Source organism: Tympanuchus pallidicinctus, unplaced genomic scaffold (genome assembly GCF_026119805.1).
Source record: "Tympanuchus pallidicinctus isolate F22 unplaced genomic scaffold, pur_lepc_1.0 scaffold2, whole genome shotgun sequence".
NCBI lineage: Eukaryota > Metazoa > Chordata > Aves > Galliformes > Phasianidae > Tympanuchus > Tympanuchus pallidicinctus.
The window spans coordinates 21,045,702-21,067,030 of record NW_026294721.1 but is presented as its reverse complement, the minus strand read 5'-3'; the positions used below and the strand labels follow the sequence as shown (position 1 = coordinate 21,067,030).

The 21,329-nt window shown below is 40.3% G+C and overlaps 3 protein-coding genes across 11 annotated transcripts in view; 2 read left to right on the top strand and 1 right to left on the bottom strand.

Moving 5' to 3' along the window:
* RFC1 (replication factor C subunit 1) overlaps positions 1 to 20,341 on the top strand; it is a 36,699-nt gene extending 16,358 nt beyond the window's left edge. For 4 of the 5 annotated variants that reach the window (XM_052681729.1, XM_052681726.1, XM_052681728.1 and 1 more), the window contains exons 5-25: positions 2,099 to 2,331; positions 3,056 to 3,130; positions 4,392 to 4,469; positions 5,905 to 5,989; positions 6,079 to 6,365; positions 7,775 to 7,882; positions 8,423 to 8,602; positions 8,905 to 9,009; positions 9,995 to 10,394; positions 11,183 to 11,292; positions 13,241 to 13,355; positions 13,843 to 13,931; positions 14,796 to 14,933; positions 15,354 to 15,449; positions 15,556 to 15,654; positions 16,118 to 16,272; positions 16,388 to 16,505; positions 17,261 to 17,406; positions 17,828 to 18,041; positions 18,792 to 18,983; positions 19,491 to 20,341. In XM_052681729.1, coding sequence (XP_052537689.1) covers positions 2,099 to 2,331; positions 3,056 to 3,130; positions 4,392 to 4,469; positions 5,905 to 5,989; positions 6,079 to 6,365; positions 7,775 to 7,882; positions 8,423 to 8,602; positions 8,905 to 9,009; positions 9,995 to 10,394; positions 11,183 to 11,292; positions 13,241 to 13,355; positions 13,843 to 13,931; positions 14,796 to 14,933; positions 15,354 to 15,449; positions 15,556 to 15,654; positions 16,118 to 16,272; positions 16,388 to 16,505; positions 17,261 to 17,406; positions 17,828 to 18,041; positions 18,792 to 18,983; positions 19,491 to 19,586 — 3,119 coding nt within the window. In that variant the 3' untranslated portion in view covers positions 19,587 to 20,341. The remainder of the gene's footprint in view (positions 1 to 2,098; positions 2,332 to 3,055; positions 3,131 to 4,391; positions 4,470 to 5,904; positions 5,990 to 6,078; positions 6,366 to 7,774; positions 7,883 to 8,422; positions 8,603 to 8,904; positions 9,010 to 9,994; positions 10,395 to 11,182; positions 11,293 to 13,240; positions 13,356 to 13,842; positions 13,932 to 14,795; positions 14,934 to 15,353; positions 15,450 to 15,555; positions 15,655 to 16,117; positions 16,273 to 16,387; positions 16,506 to 17,260; positions 17,407 to 17,827; positions 18,042 to 18,791; positions 18,984 to 19,490) is intronic. The other variant, XM_052681727.1, reaches the window with a different exon arrangement.
* Positions 1 to 21,329, top strand: part of RPL9 (ribosomal protein L9) — a 228,772-nt gene that overhangs the window by 44,379 nt on the left and 163,064 nt on the right. The gene's annotated exons all lie outside the window — the stretch shown is intronic.
* Positions 18,354 to 21,329, bottom strand: part of WDR19 (WD repeat domain 19) — a 37,844-nt gene continuing 34,868 nt past the window's right edge. For 3 of the 5 annotated variants that reach the window (XM_052681720.1, XM_052681724.1, XM_052681723.1), the window contains 3 exons: positions 21,075 to 21,151; positions 20,520 to 20,640; positions 18,354 to 18,936 (listed from right to left, as the gene is read on the bottom strand). In XM_052681720.1, coding sequence (XP_052537680.1) covers positions 20,526 to 20,640; positions 21,075 to 21,151 — 192 coding nt within the window. In that variant the 3' untranslated portion in view covers positions 18,354 to 18,936; positions 20,520 to 20,525. The remainder of the gene's footprint in view (positions 18,937 to 20,519; positions 20,641 to 21,074; positions 21,152 to 21,329) is intronic. The other 2 variants (XM_052681722.1, XM_052681721.1) reach the window with 2 other exon arrangements.

Sequence of the window (21,329 nt, the reverse complement as noted above, 5' to 3'; positions counted from 1 at the left end):
AGAAGCAAAATTCTGAAACTGGGTTGAGATGAGCAGTCTCATACCCAGACCTCATGCTGCTGTGGATTAGGAGCCTAAAGCATTTGGTGTCTGACTCTCCCAGATAGATAACAGTTAAAGTGAGCTAAATGGCAATAAAGGATCTACAGCTGCCTGAGCAAAATGCGTAATTGGGCTGAGAACAGCGAAGCTTTCAGAGGCACCTGGGCTTCAGTTTTGTCTTTCATATATTGCCTCATGAATTGAATTGGCTGAAATTCCATTTTCTGCTAGATAATTTTTTTATCTTCAGGCATTCTTCATTTAACTGCTGAACCAGTTTCTCCCCTTGTAGTACTTTGCTCTATTTTTCTTTCTCTGAACTTTCACAGGAATAGTCAGGATCCCTGTTGATTTATGTTATGTGCTGCTTGGTAAGTGACCAGGAGCAGGAAGTCACAGCTGATGCCTAAAATAGTTGGGTGGCCTCCATCTGTTGAGAAACAGTGAACCAGAAGCAAAGATCTGTAACTTGTGTTTGTATAAAATAGAGATAGCAAGCATACAATGTAATTTAAACTTAGAAGTGATAAAGAAAACTTAGTGGCTGGAAAATGAATGTGTGGTAGCAATAATAATGTGAATTTAAATGTAATTATAAAGCAGCTCAGAACGTTTTTGCGCATGATGTGCTGTGTGAGTGATCAAAACATCTACATCTTGAGAAGTAAAACCAGACTTCAGTTAGGGGCATGCAAATAAGACTGCCTCTGTTTCTTGCCAGTCAGTGAGCCTTATTCCTTTTGTATTGCCTTGTTCAGTTTGGGGCTTCACTTGCAGTTTGCTTCTTATGCCTTTTGAATTCTTAGAAGATTTCACAAGAAAGTGTTTTTATCACTAATCAAAAAGTGATGTTTTTCTTCTATGGTGTTACATTGATCTGATGGTTTGGCAGTGGTATCCATAGCTTTTTGTATGCTTCAGTGATAGGGTTTGATTTGTATAACTATCAGCAGGGCTTCACAAGGTGACACACAACTCCTTGAAATCCTTGGTGATCTTTTTTATTGATTTGACTGTGTGAAGAGTTTGGATCCAGAATGAATGGAAGACCATCAAGCTTTCTTTCTGTTTTCCATTGCTAGAAAACAAAGTACATGGGGAGGTTGGTGGCCCTGCCTCTGGCAGGGGGTTGGAGATTTGTGATCCTTGGGGTCCCTTCCAACCCAGGCCACTCTGTGATGTTATGAATCCTAAGAGCTAAAAGTAAGTTTTGTTTTTGTTCAGTGATCTGTGGGCTAATACTTATTGCTACTGTGTGTACTGCTTCCTCTGCCTCCTGTGTTTGGAGGTGTCATTCTTTTTTATTAATTGAAAAATCTGGTTTTGTGTGTTGAACTCCTGTGTGATTGCTGCTTTCTCTGAAACGGCTGCATTTCTTTGAGATGCTTGTGGGTGTACTGAAAGGACAGTGAGTTTAACTGCAGAAATACAGAGGATAGAAGATAGCTCCTAGAATGTGTGACTAAGCAGAGATAGTTTAACAGCACGTTTTGCAAAAGCACTCACAAGGTGTGAGCAGGACTTGACAAATAACTAAGTAATTATTCATGCCCTATAATCACATGTGAGAATCTACTGCGGGTGCTTGTAAGTACAGTGTTCTAGTGTTCAAAGCATATATTAGATGATCTATTAATACTACAAACAAATGAAACACAAAGCTAGATTTATTTTACGTATGTTATTTCAAGAGTTGTGCTGTGCAGTTGAGTGGCAGTTCAGATTTCAGTGACCTGTATTTCTGTTTATGTGCTATGTTACGTAAGAGGGGAAGACACTCTGCAGACCTTTGTAAGTAAGACGGAATGTGTTTATGCAGGTTGAAGACCTGAAGCTTTATTTTAGCAATCAATTTGGTCAGACTTAGCTATGCTATTTAGATGCTAAATATTACGTTATGGAATGTGGCTATTTATTTTCCCTCTTTTGCGCCAAATCAACTTCAAACATGCCTAGTATTGTCTTAGGGTCTATGTTAATGTAACCTGACCAAAATAATTCTCTGGACATTATGAGAACCACGTGTCAGAAGTAATATAATATTCTTCATATTTAGATGAGGAGGATGACTTTGTCAACAAGAGAATTTCCCTGAAACCTAAGGAGAATGGGACATCAGCAATCAGTTGTCCAGGAACAGCAGCAGTGAAAAAAGGAGATGTAAAGCCACAGGCTAAAACCAAACCATTATCTCCAGTGAAACTGACTCCCACCTCAGCTCTTGATTACTTTGGGACAAGAAGTGTCCAGCGGTCAGAAAAGAAACTGGTAGCGAGTAAAAGGAAGGAAGTAAGTACTGATGGTGCTCCTTTAGGTTGCTCTGTGTCAGAATGCAGAACAAAATGGCTTACTTAATGGCCTTCAAACTATTCTTCCTTTTGTACTGCTTAAGGTTACTTTTTCATAACCACTCAAGTGTAAGGGCAATTTTGACAGTACATACAAGCATATCAAGTCTGCAAATGCAGTTGTAGAGTAGTGCTTCTATATTTGAGAAGAGAGCATAAAGTTGGAAGCAGTGCTTTCTTTATTGCTTTTTCCCACGTAACTTTTCTTAAAATATTACAGCAGTTTTATGAGAGGAGTAAACAAAGAGGTAGCTTATAGTTTAGAGAAGGGTGAAGGTGCGGTGTGGTGAGCTTGTGCAGGGGGAAGAGGAATAATGTTGTTTTCCAGAGCTTTATAGAGTATGCATTCATGGAATAACGAAGCAACAAGTGTAGTGTGGAGGAAGTTCAAAATTGACAGTGTAGTTGTTGGCCCTGTGAAGCTGACCAGCTGTGGTAGCTTTAGAGATGTTCAGTACTATTTGAAGAAGCGATACACAGGTTACACCGTGGTTTTGTTTTGAATAGCAAAACCTCTTGAAAACAGTCCTGGTTAAATGTGTATAGGTTAGGGACAAAATGCTGCGTGTCTACTTACTGGTCCTTTTCTAGAAGTACACAAAATGAAATTTTTATAAAATGTTGAGCAAACTGAACTGTTGATCTGTTTTTTTTCTTACATATAGCCTTCACAAAGCGCAGACAGCACACTAGATGATGAGGCCATTGCTAGGCAACTGCAGCTTGAAGAAGATTCAGAGGTAAAAGCTGTATAAATCTGTTGCTGTATGCCAGGGGCAGTTTGTTTAACTTAAGATGTTAAGAAATGAAGATAGACTCTCCGTGGATCCTATAAATTACATGTGCACACGCACCTCTGTTTTGCTTGAACTCTTGCAGATTCATGCAAACTTAGTCAGGCAGTGATTTATAGCCATTATTTCAGTTACGTAAATAGAACGTTTCACCTATTTTCTGTCTCTGCAGACTGTTTCTACCCAGGCAGGTGTCTAAAATCTTGTTTTTCACACAGAGCTTGTTCTCTGCTTCCTTGCAATTGTATGTGTTTTATTCCCTGAGGCAAAGGCACACTTGTCACACGTGTTGGCTTTACTCTGGGAAAATCTGTTCATTTCCCGTTGGTAGTGTTGAGCATCCTTAGAAATAGATATCTTAGGTGCAAAACATGACCTTATCCTTGACATCCCCAGAGGTGTGATAAATCTGGCTTTATTGTATTGGAAAGTTAAATAATATGTTAGGAAAACTGAGTTGATTCCAACAAAAGCAGCAATTGTGTAACTATAACTCTGTAATCATCTGACATATAATCAGAGGAATGTGCATTGTCAGGTGCGTATCTGCCTCAGTCTGGTTTGTGTTTGGTAATCTGTGCCCTTCCCCTATCAAGGGGAAACAAGGAAGACATTCTTTTAATCATTATGGGCACATAAAAACAGTGCTTGTGGTATATTATTGTTACGAGGTCATCTGCTTGAGTCTTACAATGTGGCATGTTAGACATTAGGATAGTAATGAAATGATTTTGTTGTTTTGTTGGAAGAGCAGTCGGTATTTACTTACAGTGATGCTCACTGAATTAAGGAAGAGAGGTTTTCCCCAAAGGGCCATGTTTGATAGAAGAGGTTACCTGAAGATCAATTGAAACTGTATGTGTTGCATTCACCTTGCTATGTGAAACAAAGATCTGAAGGGACAGAAAACAACTTCAAAAGCAGATTGTATGGGCCTGTTAACACGTCTGGTGCAACAAACTCAAACTCCAGTTTTGCACTATTTATGTCATTTCTGGGGCAACAAGTCATTCTGCAGTGCCACCTTCAGAAATTTATTTGTACCTGGTAAGCTGGTAGGATATTCCCATCTTCCTGCCCCTTCCCTCCTACCCGCCCCAACTATATGCCATCTTATTTTAGATATTTTGTCTTGAACAGTGGAGAGTTTTAAAAGATAGTAGAACTGAAACTTTCTTTCTCTAAAACTTCTTTTCTCTCCTCCCAGCTGGAGAGACAGCTGCATGAAGATGAAGAATTTGCTAGAACTTTGGCAATGTTGGATGAAACACCACAGAAGAAAAAGGTTGAATTCTTTTTAAACTTTGGTTTTTCGAAATTGTATTGCTAGGGCTTATCTTGTTGAGACACCTCATCTGTGTCTAAAATTATGAGGCTTCCACACAAATGCCTTAAAAATAGCAAAAAAAAATTCTTTTTGCGTGAAAATAACATACTCACTTTTTTTACACTTTCCTCATGGGATTTCTTCACTCAGTAAATTATGTCATTTCTAACAGCAAACACTAATATATCTTTGTGCTGTTTGTCTTGAAATATAAATCTAAGTTATAGTTCTAATGAAGTCTGTCTCAGCTGTCTGTGGATGCATCTAAGCTGCTTTGTCTCCTCTGTTCCTTCTGCTAGTGGAGATCATCTGTGTCATGACATGTGTACCTGTCTGTAGGTTTCATCTTATAGTGAGTGGGTCAGAATCTATCTTGTCTGGCAAAAAGCCTTTGTTACTGCCGTACCACAGCTGAGACCGGTGGCTTAACTATTGTTTCCATGTATGATCTCAATGGATGAAGGCATCTACCTAAAGTATGAGAATGGTTTAAATAGTTGAATGATTCTCCTTATAATTTTTCCATTCTCCAATCATTCACAGTTCACGATCTTGATCCAAATTTGATTTTTATGAATTTAGGAACTCACAGTGGATTTTTTTTTTCCTGTGAGATAGTTTGTTTCGTTTGCAATCATCTACAACGTGCTGAGATTTGCTTTTGAACCAGTCTCAGTTCCAAGGGAACGTACACACTTATGAGTGATGCTCTTCATTTGAACAGTGATCGTGATGGAAAGGATCATATCCTTTGTGTTAAAGTTTTACATCCATCCCTGCTCATTTCACAGAAATGGTCTGCTCGTCTCTCTAATACCTGAAGTGAAGTGACATGCTGAGGGCTGATACCTTAGGTCAGCTTTAGCTCCTCTGTTTCCTGAGGACCAGATCAAGAAAAGTGAGTCAAGGCATGGGAGAGAAAGGAAGGAAGAGAATATGCTCCATCTTCAGAGAGAAGGGGCAAGCAGGGATCTTCAGTTTTATCTCTAACCCCAGTGATGGGAGTTCTCCTAGTTGCCATAGCTTGTGGTGTGGACCACTTATGGTACAGTAAAACAGTTCCTGTGTTACATATCTAGGGTTTTGGAAGTTAGGATAGCTCTTCTGGATATTGCAAACACTTCTGCTAGTGCTACTGCTATGAGAGTTGAAACATACAAACTGGAAGTTCGTCTGCTCTTTGAATTAAAGAAAACAATTACATGTATGGCTGAATGTAGGATTTGCTCATCTGCTTGCTGTTGATAGTATTCTCACTTGTGGTAGGGAGCAGCTTTTTTGTGCACGTCATTCAGTCTGATGTACTGAACAGTTATAAAACAAACAAACAGAAACAAACGCTTAATGGCGTTTTGGGGCACACGTTTCTGATTTGCATCATTTGTTTGCTTAGGCCCGGAGAGATTCGGAGGAGCAAAGGGTGTTGAGCATCAAGAGCAGTCCTCATGTGACAGGAAGATACAAACAATCCCATAGAGGTGGGTTTCTAATAGGGTGGATTGGTGAAATGTTTTCAAATTTCAGTATGTTCTTACCTATGTACTCTCACTCCTTTGCCTCTTTCAAGCGAAAGCAACAAACTCGGCAGCTGAAGTAAAAGAACAAACTAAATCTGAAAATTCAAGAGAGCCTAACTTACATCCACAGTCATCTGATGGTGAAATAGCAAGGGCAGTGATGGAGAAAACCTTGCCTTTGAAACCTACCTCGAAGCTTGTGGCTCTAAAACAGAAGGAGGAGACTACTAAAAAGGAAAGTGGCACTCAAAATTTACTATCAAAAGAAAAAAATGCTATGGGGAAAGAGGAGAAAAGAACACCCAAGAAGGAGAAAATTTCTCCCAAGAAGACTGAGGTAGGAGCTGTTCATGTGAACCTAGTTGGCTTGGTGGAGCTTACAGGGAAGCAATTTTCCTATTGTATGTCACTGTTGTATCCAGGTACTTTTTTGTGTGTATTTTGGGTGATTTTTTAACAATTTAGAATCTTAGTAGAACTCAAGTTCCTAGCAATTTTAGACATGTATGAGATAAATTAGCTGGAATATACAGATGAATTACATGAAGGAATTGAGCATTTTTTAATGCTCTCTAAGATGTGCACAAACACTGAAACATCAGTGAAGTACTTTTTTTCCTCATTTAACTTCCAGAAAGCCTGTGTAATGCAGAATTTTTGGCAGCAAATGAAACAGAGGTGATTTTGTGAACGCTATACTTCTAAAGACACATCACTTATTTTCTTCTCCCCTCCCTCTGAAATTTCCTGTCTCTGAAATATATTTCTTACTGTTAAAATGTTACATAGGAATGGAGTTCAGTGTTCTCTTAACTGTCTGATTCAGTAACAAGTGATTGAACATGTTCCAACAGTTGTTGGCTACTGCAAAATGTACCTTTTAATCATAAAAGAAAAATATCTTTTTTTTTTTTTTTTTTTTTTTGCATGTAAATAATAGTTGCAAGGGGGAGAAGAAAGCCTGTGGCATTTTGATAGGGTGAGAAGTAATGGCCACAAGTTGCAATGGAGGAGGTTCAGGGTGGATACTAGGAAAAGTTTCTTCTCTATAAGAGTGGTGATGCATTGGCACAGATTGCTCAGGGAAATGGTGGAGTCGCCATTCCTGGAGGCATTGAGGAGCCACATGGATGTGGCACTGAGGGGCATGGTTAGTGGGCACACTGCTGATGGGCTGATGACTTGATTTCGAGATCTCCTCCAACCTTGGTAATTTCATGGTTTTCCTTTTTACTACCCGAATTAAATTTAAAAAATAAAAAGCTTACATGACTTATAATCTACTTCTAGCATTTCTGCTTCTTACTATATAGCATACTATAGCATGCCAGTAACTGATCATCATTCTGGAATCAAATTGGATGTGAATTTAAAGTAATGACTTCATTAGGAAAGTGAACACATATATGCTGAGTACAGATAAAGATATGAAAACTGAGAATAAATATTGGATACAGTTCTTTAAATAAAACAAAGTATGACTGAAAAAAAATCACCATAAGCACCCCCTTCACTTTCCCCACCCTAGAGAAAAAAGCCTCACAATCTCCTTTTCCAAACAGCAACAAAAAAATCCCACGGGCTTTGGTGTTACTTTTTAATAGATAAAAACAGACACTTAATTCTCCTTTATCTTTGTTCCATAGGAATTATTTATACTGTGATCCTTGCGTTTTTCATTGCATTTTATGTATCTAATAAATGTGTTTTTATATGTACCATGTATTTATTTTTCTTTTGCCCAAGTCTATAAGTCCTGAGGACTCTGAAAAGAGACGAAGCAACTATCAAGCCTACAGAAGCTTCCTCAATCGCGAGGGTCCGAAAGCTCTGGGTTCCAAAGAGATACCTCAAGTAAGCTTGGCTACAGTAGAACTTCTCTACCTAGAAGTGGTGTGCATCATAGGCTTCTGGTTACAAGTGATCTAACAAGCATCAACTGCACTATTTGAGGTTTTTTTAATGGGGGGGAAGGGGGGTTGAATTGGAATGCCAAGCAGTGATTGAATGCAAGAAAATATACTGAAAAATGAAATTCCTTATCTGGCTTATGAAGCCATGCTGATGTAAAATAGTTACTGGTCTTAGTTTTTGAAGGTTGCTGTCACTCCTTTGACTGACATTGCTGAGCTTGAAGCAGAAAGTGTTAGGAATGTGATAGGGTCAGGTTAGCAACGTGTGAAGTATTGTTGAGAGCAGTTCCTTCTAATAGTTTCTGAACTTCTACAGCTGTTATCTATAGCTAGGTAGATTGGGTTAATTTTTAAAATTTCATAGAGCTCTTGACATGGTAAAGATTTGAAAAACAAAAACAAAAACCACAACAACTCATGGTTGAAGGAGTATTCATAGAACTGCATCACTGAATGGTATTTTCCATGTTATGGTTGTCAGGGAGCTGAAAACTGCTTGGAAGGCCTGACATTCGTAATTACAGGAGTTCTGGAGTCCATTGAAAGAGATGAGGCCAAGTCTCTGATTGAACGTTATGGAGGAAAAGTGACTGGCAATGTCAGCAAGAAGACAAACTATCTGGTTATGGGACGAGACTGCGGGCAGTCTAAGTGTGAGAAGGTGAGCATTGTGCCTGAGAAAGTGGAAGCAAAAAGAAATAATTTACTTGACTTGACTTTTTCATTTATCCTCTGCAAAGAGTGAGCATTACAAACGTGTTAAAAAGGAAAAGTTACTTAGCATAGTTAGTTCCAGTTTTTAGATTTCGATTTATTTTTGTTTATGCACACATACATTAAGAACAACAGCCTTCTGTTGCTTTTTGTTTTGTTTGTAAACGTAGCCTTTGCTGAAAGGATCTTGAAGTGAATTATTATGTAGCTCTCATTTACCATACTCTTAATTCTTATTTTTGCCCCCAGGCGTCAGCTTTAGGGACAAAAATAATTGATGAGGATGGCCTATTTGATCTTGTTCGAACCATGCCAGGCAAGAAGTCCAAGTATGAGCTGGCAGCTGAAACAGAGGTTGGTTTGGTTATTCTTTTTTTTGTTTTTGTTTTTTTTTAATTGCAGGGTGCTTTGATCTTCTGTTCTCTGAACAGTAGCCTTATCTGTGATTGTCAGCTTGACCTCATAGGTTAAAAGAATTGAAACTGAAAAACTGTATTTGTGTTTTAAAAATTCTACCTAGGACTGATAAGGTTTACTATAACCTTTTTATATTCTGGCATTGTTTTTCACATTTAGGTATTCTAGGTAGCTGTCTGGGGGATTGTTGTATCCTCTTAGATGGCTTTAGTTTTTAGCATTCTTTGTTCTTTGATTTTTATATGGTACCCAGAGACTGTACTGGTGCATATTAGAGCTATATTAGACCACGTGTTTAGATAACAGGCTTGATGTGGCTAGACATAAATTGCCACATGTAAATATACTGTTGATGTTGAAGCAGCTCTGAGGTTGTGCCGATTGCTTTCGCTCCCTTTTTGTTTGTTTTGGGTTAAATACCTTCTCTGCTTTCCTAAATGACTGCTGCTGCAGTTCTCTTGTAAGTGTGTACTTGAGAGGAGTGCTTCACTTTTTTTGAAAACGTGTTTCCTGGAAGTGTTCCTAGTGTTAAATTTTTTTTAGAGTTGAGACTTGGAATTGTTGTTTAAGATCTGCACTTCTCCTCTGTATGTGTCTGATGGAAGGCCTGTTCTCTGCAACCTGACAGTCATCGGTTTCAAATGATTTCTTTTCATAATACATCACACTCAGAGAGGAAGGAGAGTGCTGCAAGTTGGACTACTCCTGGGCTGACCTGGACACTTTGTGGAGTGGGTTCTGCTACACAACCTGGTGGCATTGTTTAACAGTGGCTTAATTTTCAGAGAATGTTCCTTGGTTTACTTCAGGGTGTTTATCAGTACACAAGCTCTGTGACTTTCTTATGCGTGCCTCTGCATATGTTCAAGCACAGCGTGTTAATTAATATATATATTTTTAATTTTTGTTTAATTTTCCTAAGGCAAAGAAGGCAGAATCAAGACAGAAAAAGACACCACAGAAAACAGAGTCTGGCAAAAGGAATTTTAGTCCTCTCAAAAGGGAAGCTGACAGGAAGAAAAGTAATCGTACACCTGAGAAGGGAGGTACCTTCAGATCTGTCGCGAAAGAAGCTACTGCCATTCGAAAGCTTAAGGACTTTGAACATCAAACTGTGGTGAAGAAAGAAGCCCCCAAACATAAGGGGACTCTGGTTTCTGAGAGCAGTGAAAATAAAACAGAGGCATTACTATGGGTAGATAAATACAAGCCTGCATCTCTCAAGGCGATAATTGGACAGCAGGGGGAGCAAAGCTGTGCCAATAAACTCCTCCGATGGCTCCGAAGCTGGCACAGGAATACCTCAGAAGATGGACAAGGTGGTGAGCATGGTCAACTTCTCTCTGTTCTTCCATGCCAGTTGCACTGCTTGGTGCCATATGCTGGTGGGGGCCCTCTGTGACGGGAGAGCAACTCCACACAGTATGAACAGAATGACTCTAAATTCAGATGCAGGTTTTTAGAAACAGTTGAGCCTGAGTGTTTTGTTGAAGCAGTTGCTCACTTACCCCCTACTTCTGTCTGAAGGTACTGTGTGGTAAATGTGACTGTTGTTTTCCAAAGCAGATGAAAAAAATCTAGCAGTAATATCTATAAAAATAGCATCCAGGCTATTTCAATTCTTTTTCACCAAGAGAAATAGTCATCAGTGCTAACCTGGCTGTACACATGGGGAAAATGTGGGCTAGCAATATGTCTAGAGGGCTGGCTTCATGTGTGAGGAACGAGATGAGTGGTTAAGGTTCTCTGACAAGTAGCCACTGTCATGTGCAGTGAGCAACCCTACAGGCATTCTTTTGTGAGAAAGTAGTAGTTAAGCTTCGCTGCAGCTGTCACAGGTAGTTGGTTTCTTCTGTGGTGTTGTTCCCTATGATATTGCTGTCAGAAAATGGCTGAAATAGTTTTATTGCATTAATATTTCAGTTTAGAATCTTACCTGGTACAGTTTAAACTGCTTTTGCCCATATGCTTAAGATGTGTGTATATTTTATTTTTTGATACTCGTATCAAGCCTTAAATGTGAAACTCCTGTAATAGTTGATATCTTCAAAGTTTTACATAAAATGTGCAGTTTATGTATGTATGTAAAACCTGGAATCTTCTTTTATAGCAAAGACCAACAAATCTGGAGGCAAAGATGATGGTTCTAGTTTTAAAGCAGCATTGCTCTCTGGTCCACCTGGAGTTGGTAAAACTACCACAGCTTCTTTAGTTTGTAAGGTGAGTCTTCGTTAATCATTAGTTTTCCAATTTGAAAATTGGTTCCCAAGACTTTATTTTATGCTGATCCTTTATATGGATGTGTGCAGGTGATTACTGCCTGAACTATCAGGTTCTGCTCCCAGCCTAGCTCTGCCTAGTCAGAACAGACTTAGAGGTGGCCCAGAGGAGAGCGACAAAGATGGTCAGATACTGGAGCACCTCTTCCACAAAGAGAGGCTGAGGGATGTGGACATGTTTAGCCTGGAGGAAGGCTCTATGGAGTCCTCAGTGTGGCCTTGCAGTGCTTAACGGAGGGGATCTCCAGGGATGCTGGAGAAGGGTCTCTTTCAGGGAGTGTGGTGATAGCACTAGAGGTAATAGCTCTAAATGAGAGATTTGAATTGGATATTAGGGAGGACTTTTTTCTCAGAGGGTGGTGAGGCACTGCAATTCTGGCAAGCTTTTTGAAACTGCCTTTGGCAAACTTTTGGTTTTTTTTTATTTTTTAAACTAATAGAGATACCTTTCCCTGACTTGACTGTCTCTTGAGGATGAGAGAAACTGACAGAGCTGGGTGTCCATTTCAAAATCTGAATTTAGAAATTAGTCTTTGCAAACTCAGTGCAACACTGTACTCCACTATTTCATGGCAGTCAGCTGGGGACTCCGTATGGTAGGAATGCCTTTAAAGCTGAGTTATTAGTAGTGATACTGTGGTGAGTTACAGATGATTTTGCTCTTAACTATAGATCTCTTTCTCTCAAGAATTCTTAGGAAGATACTGCTAGCTTGCAAGGGTCAGGAAGAATTATCAGCTGTCTGGTCTTTTGTACTGGGAAATAAGGCTCATCTTCTCTCTACAATTCAAATGTTAAAAATAACTTCAGCCTTTTCATTCTTTCATCCCTCTCCCCATTTCCAGAGGCCTCAGAGCTTTGTGCCAATCCAAGGGTTGATAACCCAGAGCTGTTTTCCCTGGCTGTTGCTGCACCTGGAGCTGAGTGTGCTGACTTGTGTTGATTCTGCACTGGTGCAGCCTTTCTTTCTTTCCCTTTGCCCAGGGAGGTTGTGGATGCCCCGTCCTTGGACGTGTTCAAGGCCAGGTTGGACGGGGTCCTGGGCAACCTGGTCTAAATGTGGATGTTTGGTGGCCCTGCTAGGCAGAGGGGTTGGAACTACATGATCCTTGAGGTCCCTTCCAACCTGGGTGATTCTGTGATTCTGTGATTTCTGTTTCTAGCTTTTCCACCTAGCTCACACACGGCTGCTGTAGGTCTCTCTGCAGAGTGCTTAGCTCTGCTTCTCAGACAAGGCTAACAAAACTGGGTTACCCAAGCTACAGGAATAAAGCTGTGTGCAGTACCCTGCTGCAGCTCTATGCATGTGCTGGGAGAGTTTGCTGATAAAGGAGCAGCTGGTTTATGTTCCTTCAGGGACTGCAGGCAGACAAGCCCTGCTGTGAAGCGATGCAGCTGCGGAGGGAGTCATGTATTTCCTAGCTGCTGAATAGTTAAAAGCTTCTCCTTTCCATCAGCTTTCTGTGGGATGTGGCATGTTGCTTTTCCTGACTCTGTGCATGAGATTTGGATACGCATCTGGAAGTACTACAGAGTTTAGCCAGCCTTGGCTCATAGTTCTGTTTCTGTCCCTTGGGACAGTTCAGTTTTATCTTTCATAGCAAAATCTTTGCTTTTTTTTTTTTTTTTTTTTTTTTGAGGGGATGGAGGTGGGGTGAGAGGTGGAACAGTTCTCTTTTTGGCATGTTATTCCATGCTTGATTATAAGTATTTCTGGAGTGTGAGAACATAAAGGGAGAAAGGAATCAAAGCCACAGATTAGATTTGGAAGTAATGTTGCAAAAGCTTTCTTCTTGAATTCTGAAAATGCTGTTTCAAATTGAGTATGCTGTTGTTCTTCACCAGTCTGTGTGGTCTCACTTTTCTGTGTGGTTTTATGTTTGGACTAGGAACTGGGGTACAGCTACGTGGAGCTGAATGCCAGTGACACTCGAAGTAAGAACAGTCTAAAGGAAGTAGTTGCTGAATCGCTGAACAACACCACCATCAAAGATTTCTGTTCTGGTATGTCTTGTTTGAAGGTGGGCTTGGCTGTAAGCAGTTACAGGAGGGACAGAGCTTCCTTACTGCACAGTCATGTTAGGAATTGGATGTGCTCGTCATGTGGAAGTGATCAGGCTCAAATAAGAGTAGCTTGATTTAGTAAGCTGTGCTAATTCATCCTCAACATAGGATTAAATCCTGTTATTAAGAAGATAAGCTGTTAATCAGCACAGGCTGCTGAAGGACTCTGTGGTTGTTCTTCTGTTGCCCAGCAGTTAATTTTGGGACGGTGACGTGAGTTACAGACAGCTCTGTTCTGTGAACATAAACTCCATATCAGCACATTGGCAGAGCTCGGACAAAAGGTTCATCGCTGCTTCAGCTGTCTAGGTTGGGCTTTCATAATGTGTGAAACACTGGGTAAAACTCTGAGCAAGATCCTGTTTTATTCCCTTAGGAATAAAATATTGTATTGCAATCTCATTTTCTTGTCCATGTTCATTTTCAGGCACATCCTCATCAGTTAGTGGGAAACACGTATTGATCATGGATGAAGTGGATGGTATGGCAGGCAATGAAGACAGAGGAGGGATTCAGGTGAAACTACTACAGTTATTAGCTGATGCCATTGCAGAGTGCCTGCCATATTTCATGCCTCTCTTGTCTTCAGCCGTGGGTCACAGTCCCTCCAGATTATGGTTCACTGACCTGTTTTAATGATGTATCTTTGTGTGAGAATTATGCAGTGATAGAATTGGAAAAAAGACATTTAGTTTAAAAAAACAAACAAAACAAAACCACCAATCTCTGCAGAACAAATAAACACACAAACCTTTTAGCTCAGCTGTGTGCACCATAGATGTTGATTCTTGGAGGGTGAATTTATAGCAGGCTCTCTGCAGCTGATGTCCAGCAGTGGAAGGTTTGTAATCCAGCTTAGGACAGTTACCTCCTTCAGTAGACAATGGCCAGTGCAGTACTTTGACAAAGAGCATAGAGACCTTTAGCTCAGATACACGTATTTACCTTGCATGATCTGAAATTGAACTGAATTTCACCTCCATTAGAACAGCCAAAGATTGCTATGGTAGCTTAAGCTCAATGTGCAGGGCTGAGTTATTTGAGCAAGGAACACTCGATCTTTTTACTTCTACTTCCTCGTTGCTTGTGGCAGGGAATGGTTGAAGATGGGTGCTCCCTCTGGGCACAGTCTGGGTCAAACTGGTGTTTGGCTAGATGTCAGTACTCTTGGAGCTCAAGAGAATAACATGCAGAAAAAGTAGGAAAAAGGGGCAACATTTTCACTATGGAAATGCAATTAAAGCAAGGAGCTGGTTTATTGAATTCTATCTTAAAAAGATTTGATTTAAGGCAAGGACTAATGCTGCTTGATATGACAATTTAAGCATTCTCATCTTCTGAGGTACTTGATGCAGTTGTTACAATGTGTTTAAATTGCAGGAACTGATTGGTTTGATTAGACACACAAAGATCCCCATCATCTGTATGTGTAACGATCGAAACCATCCGAAAATTCGTTCCCTGGTCCACTATTGTTTTGATCTTCGTTTTCAGAGACCTCGTCTGGAACAGATTAAGGTAAAGGTGGCTGCATGGCTTGCACTGAATTACCAGCAGCAATCTTATCTCTGTGTGGCACAGTTCATAGAGAATTGGAAAACACTGCTTGAAACTCAGCAGGTCATTTCACTGAGTTACTCTGCTTTCCCAAATGGGGTTGTCTGACTTTATGAGAGGGAAGACTCAAGTATCTCAAAGCCATTCAGATATAGATGTCCATCTTAAATACATCCAAGGATTTTTTGAAAATGATTTTTTTTTTTTTCTTACCAGTGTCAAGGACTGACTTGACTTGTATGTTCAGAAATTAAACAGTTTCAATTATACTTAAAAAAAACCAACAACAACAAAACAACCCAGCACATTGATGACGTGCTCAATAAGGGAAGGAATTAATAGGAAATCTCTGTCAGTTTCTCAGAACTGTTTGTGTTACAGGGTGCCATGATGTCTATTGCATTTAAAGAAGGTTTGAAAATTCCACCCCCTGCTATGAACGAGATAATCCTGGCAGCAAATCAAGACATCAGACAGGTCAGTGCCGTTTCAGCATTAGCATGAATTTAGGTATAGAGATTAGGCTTTTTTCTTTTCTTCTGAAGTGTTTTTATGCTACCACGTTGTCACTTGCATTTTCTAGGTTTTGCATAATCTCAATATGTGGTGTGCAAAAGACAAATCACTGACTTACGATGAGGCCAAAACAGGCGCCGGCAGAGCCAAAAAGGATATCAGACTGGTACGTGTGAAATGTGGGGCTGACTGGTAGTGTGATATTTCGATACCATTACTGGGTTTGTAAGCATCTTCTGTAGTGAAGCACTGACAGCCTAGATGTGCAAGGCACTGTCAAATGTTTTCAGTACGTGTCAGTCTTGCCACAAGTAATGGGCCAGCAGTTAATCCAGAACTGACTTCCATGTTTTGATGTGCTGTCTTCTGAGGAAGATACATACTTATCTCTTCTCATTTTGATTGCTGTCTTTAGGAGGAAATTCTTTAATATTAGAACTCAGTTCTCAAAACTGGCAAGGCACTATTGAAAAGACACATTCAAAAGGGACATTACCAGACACTGAGCTTGTGCTGATGAGTCCAGATACTGCTGTGTACAATCACTGTCGTAATTGTCTTGACACCTGAGTGCTGAGTGTTAATCGTTTGCCTTGCAACCCACTTCTTGAAATACCTTTACCATTTAGGGCCCTTTCGATGTTGTCCGGAAGGTTTTTGCTGCTGGAGAGGAGGCTTCTCGTATGTCTCTTATAGACAAATCAGATCTCTTCTTCCATGACTATTCCCTAGCACCTCTCTTTGTCCAAGAGAACTATGTGCATGTGAAACCTGCTGCTGCTGGGTGAGTTATTCCATACCCTAAATTCACGTAGAATTTCACAAAGAGTAAAATTTAAATTAAAACCTTCCTGTATTTATTTTGCTTTGTATTAAAATCAATTTTTCTTTTCCTCCAGAGGAGATCTGAAGAAACACTTGATGCTCTTGAGTAGAGCTGCTGATAGTATATGTGATGGTGATCTGGTGGACAAACAGATTCGTACCAAGCAGAACTGGAACCTTCTACCGACACAGGTGAGCACTCCACACTCATTTTGTGTGCTTTACCTATGGGGTGCAGTGTGTAAGACTCAAACCTCAAAATGTCAGTGTAATTTGATGACCTATTATAGTCTGTGCTTTATGGAGTGTGCTTCTGTGCTGCTAGGAGTAGAGCAGTTTCCTATAAATGACATGGATGACCTCATGCTGTATCATGAAGCAGTCTTCTGAAACACTGAGAAAACTTAAACCTTCTTTATAAACTGTAGAACCATCTGAACTGATGTCAGTACTCATGTATGCCACGAGGCTGCTGGGTTGGGTTTTTTTGTGTGTAAAGGATCATGACTGGCATCAGAGAATGTATCGTACCACAAGTTGGAAGGGACCTCTGAGGTTATATAGCTCCATAATTAAATCTGTGTTCTTGTGAAGTGTTTGCTGTACCGTGTCCATCTCCTGGAGATGATAGTGCTTGTTGGTGTGCAATGAGCTGTCTGTGTGACTCTAAGCCAGAGAAACTATTTAGAAAGAAAACACACTTTTAAAGAGTCATCACTTCTCATATTTTACATCATGGTAACAAATAGGGTGGTACAAGAGATGAAATCTAAAAGGGATAAACAGAAACAAGCAGCTGGGATTGCCTTAAGGTGAACTGTGTGTAGTGTGGAGCTCTCTCTATTCACTCAGCTGCTTTCAGTGAAACGAGTGTGGTAGTACAGGTGGGTGTCAGTGAGATGGAATCCATTGTGTTCTGAGTTTTGTGTGTGTGTCATTCCTTTCAGGCTATTTATTCGAGTGTTCTTCCTGGGGAGCTGATGAGAGGTTACATGTCCCAGTTCCCTGTCTTTCCCAGCTGGCTGGGGAAATTTTCATCTACGGGCAAACACGAACGTATCATCCAAGAACTGGCAATGCACATGAGCCTGAGGTGAGGTAGTACTGATGCTTGGTGTGTATCAACAGAGACATCTTGTTCTGCAGCTCACTGCTTGCCAGTAATTCCGTGCTGTCCTTGGTACAATCTTAAATGTGTATTCTAGAAGTATCCTCACAGGTAGTTGGTGATGTTTTTATATTGCTATTCTGGACAACAGTCAGAATGAAGACACTTCTTCCTTTCTTAAGTTAGGGCTGTGTTTCCCCAAACATCTGGGTTTTTGAGTGCTGAATACCTTGCATCAGGTTTTCCCTAATCCAAATGTGACAAAAGATATGTGGTACAACTCAGCTTGTGGTGAGCTCTTAAGGCAGCTGAGCATCCACTTGCTGAGAGACTAACTAGAGGTTGTGTTTAGAAAAGAGCTGTGTTGAGCTCGACAGATTTATTTCTCTCTTTCAATTTGACAAAGAACCCAGGCATGCAAGAGGACAGTAAATATGGAATATTTGTCTCATCTGCGCGATGCACTCATCCAGCCACTGACCGCCTTTGGAGCAGATGGGGTACAGGATGCTATAGCATTCATGGACTCCTACTGCCTGATGAAAGAAGACATTGAAAACATAATGGAAATAAGCATGTGGGGAGGTAAACCCAGCCCTTTTTCAAAGTTGGATCCCAAGGTAAGATTTACTGGTAAAGTTTTCTTCTCGCATCTTTTGTAAGGAAGTCTTACAGTGATAGTTATGGTATGGATATGCTGCTGAAGGCTGGTGAAGATGCAAATGCATACTCTTGTGAACTTTAATTGAACATGGAAATCCATAGCAGTTCAGCTGTCGAGGCATCCTGTTAAGGGATGCAGCCTCAGTTGTTTTAGGGGTAGGTTGAACATGGGTGTCCAACCCTGTGCCTTGGGTTCCATCCAGTGAAGAGGCATTGTCTTGGCCACATGTAAAACACATAATGTAGGTAACATACGTAAGTAACAATACTTATTTTACTTTAAAAATATTTTTATTAAGACATTTAAGAAAAAAAAGGGAACAAAACCATAAAACCAGGGGGATATTTGCTCTTTTCTTGTGAAACTAATGCATTCTCAGGGAGTTCTCAGTGTGTCTGTCAGATTTTGGATGAAATGTCACCCTTCCTTGCACTCCATCCTTGATGACAGTTGTTCACAAATGACGTAGTGCCAAAAAGCGATGATTGGAGTAAGGCATGATTTCAGAAGTGAGGGATAGTTTTCTCTGGTAAGACTTTCTATAAGAAGTCCAGTAAAGAAATGAGTTAGAGGTGCAATCAGCCATTCAACTCACTGTTCCATTTGTGGATTTGCAGGTACAGTACTTATGTCAACTGAAAATGAGATTGTAAATATACAAATAAACTGTTAAGCTGATGCTCAGTGTTTCCTTCCCTCCTAACAGGTCAAGGCAGCTTTTACACGTGCCTACAACAAAGAGGTGCATCTGACTCCATATTCCCTTCATTCTGTGAAGATGTCTAGACGGCAGTCAGGATCCATGGGGACCTCTGAACTGAACGAAGAACTGAATGTGGAAGAGATCCAATCTGAGGAGGAGGAGCAAGATACTGTTGAAAGTGATGCAATGATCAAGGTGATTTCTTTTCCTCAGCACTATACTACCAAACTAAACTTTTTTCTTTTTATGTTAACTTTCTGGGACCTGTCACATCAGAATCAAAAACCAAACAAAAACCAGAGTAGATTTTAAATGCATCATCTCTTAAGTTCTTTACTCTTAGTAGTATTTAAAAAAAAAAAGAAAAAAGTTTATTTTCATTGTTTTTTTTTTCTGCTAGAATGTTGGAGCACAGTGAGACATCTTTGTACCGCATCAATGAATACAACCCAAGTGTTGGGCATGTCCTTACAGACAGCAGCAGCAAACTTCCCTGCATCTATTGCTAAGCCAGGGAACTGTCACAATGCTGCAGTGTCTGTATTCCATTGCACTTCAAAATGTGATGCTTGAAAGGGAAGGGGAGAGGGGTTCTTCCCCTGCTCCCTTTTCTTTTTTTCCTTTTTAATTCACTGCATTTGATTTACACCTTTTGCCAGGTTACTCCAGGAATTTTAAACTTTCCCTGTATTCTCTTTGTAGCAAAAAAAGGTGAAGCCTTCCAAGCTGCCAAAAAGAGAGAAAAATGAAGAAACAACAAAAAAAGAAGGTAAAAGAAAAGAGAAAACAAGACATTAAAGAGAATAATCTTGCTCTGGAGGTGACTTTGTTTATCTAACTTCTGTCAGGAACATTTAACTGATCTGGTGATACAGAACCCGTGCATTGACAGTGCTCCTCTTATAGAGGTGCTGTAGCTCCTGTTCTCACACGGGGCAGTGCTGTATGTTACAAGCCATAACTACTCTTGTAGAACAGGCACCAGGGAGCACGAACATGATGCAAATGTGGAGTGCTGTTACCTGGTGTTTATGCAAGTCTTCACAGGGCTGTTTTTATAATAAATCCTCTGTTATTATGTACTGAAATCTTGTAAATAGTAAATCCTAATCTGCACATTTGTACATTATAGCAATTAAGCAGTGTATAGAATTACAATAAAATGTGTTTCACAGGAGGTTTCTATTTTTGCTGAAGGCGCAGCATGTTCTGGCAGAGGTTCTGACTTTCCTGCATCTATCAGGCTTTTTTTTTTTTTTAATTAACTGATCCCACAGCCATAGAAAAGCAAAGCCGAGAGGGATTTAGTTCCAGAATTTGTAGTGTTTAAATTTTACAGCTGCAATCAAAGCCAGAACAAAATACCTAAAAACTTAAGAACTGTTTAACAGAAACTAAAACGATAAGAGCTCAGAATTGATGTTGAATATGGGAACAAGGGCAAAGGAAGCAAAACAAGCAAACAAAAAAAACAAAACAAAAAAAAAACAAAAGCAGCAAGCAATACTCTCTGTGTACTTAAGGGCAAATGTTAAATCTGCACCTCAACAACCTGAGGGATTGAGATGCAGCCTTGTAAGTTAAAGTCTTGAACACTGAACTGTCCTTGCTGGGAAACGTGGCTATTGCCCTGTCAAATGAGCCCTGCTATCTAATTAAAAAAACCCAAAACTCTGCAACCTCAGCAACTAAAATCCCCAAAGCCCCACAAAAAGAGGCTCTCATACATACCTGAACTTAGCTGTCCATGTCATCCTGTTTGAGGTACTGCGTGCAGTCATTTATTTTCTTAAGATGAACGGCGCTGATTGTTTCAGAACACATGGGACACACGTTTTCAGTCTGTAACATGCTGTTTTAAAGGAAGAGGGGCAGCAGGTCACAGGATGGTTGTAACACAATCAAGCATTTGTGCCTGAGAGTCCTGTAACATGCAGTGTAACAGATACAGGCTGGAGTGGCAGCTGTTCTGGCTAGTTGGGGAAAAGGTGAGTTGTGTGGTTTTTGGTTTTTTTTTTTAACATTTGAGAGCTAGCGCCACCAGGAAATGCTGCTGCTGGCTGAGTGGGCATGAGGAAAAGGCAGCAGACCGTGACCATAGCAGCTGGTGCTAGACCACAAGGATTTAAATGATGAGTGCTTTGTTAGTCTGCACCCAGTGCTAGGTGCAAATTCCTATTCCAGAGGCTGCTGTTGGGCTGGTTCACTTGAAAGTGATGCCTTAAAAGTATGTTAGATGGAATGAACACTGAAATCTTTCAGTAGAACAAAAAAATCCCAACTTACGTCTTGAATTCTGAATAGAGGGCAGGAAAGTCACAGTGTGGGCAGACAGTCCAGTCATCCCGTACCATGTGTCGACCCTGCACGCAAGAGAAAGCAGTCGTTCAGGGTCAGGTGCTCCCCCTGCTACACCTGGCAGTTACTGTGGAAAAAGTCTCAGCACTGGAGTTCTAAAGATGTTAAGGAATGAAAGAAAACCCCATCGTTACAGTGTTGCTTTGCTTACTGTGTAAATACTGTGACTAGAAAAGGAGCTCT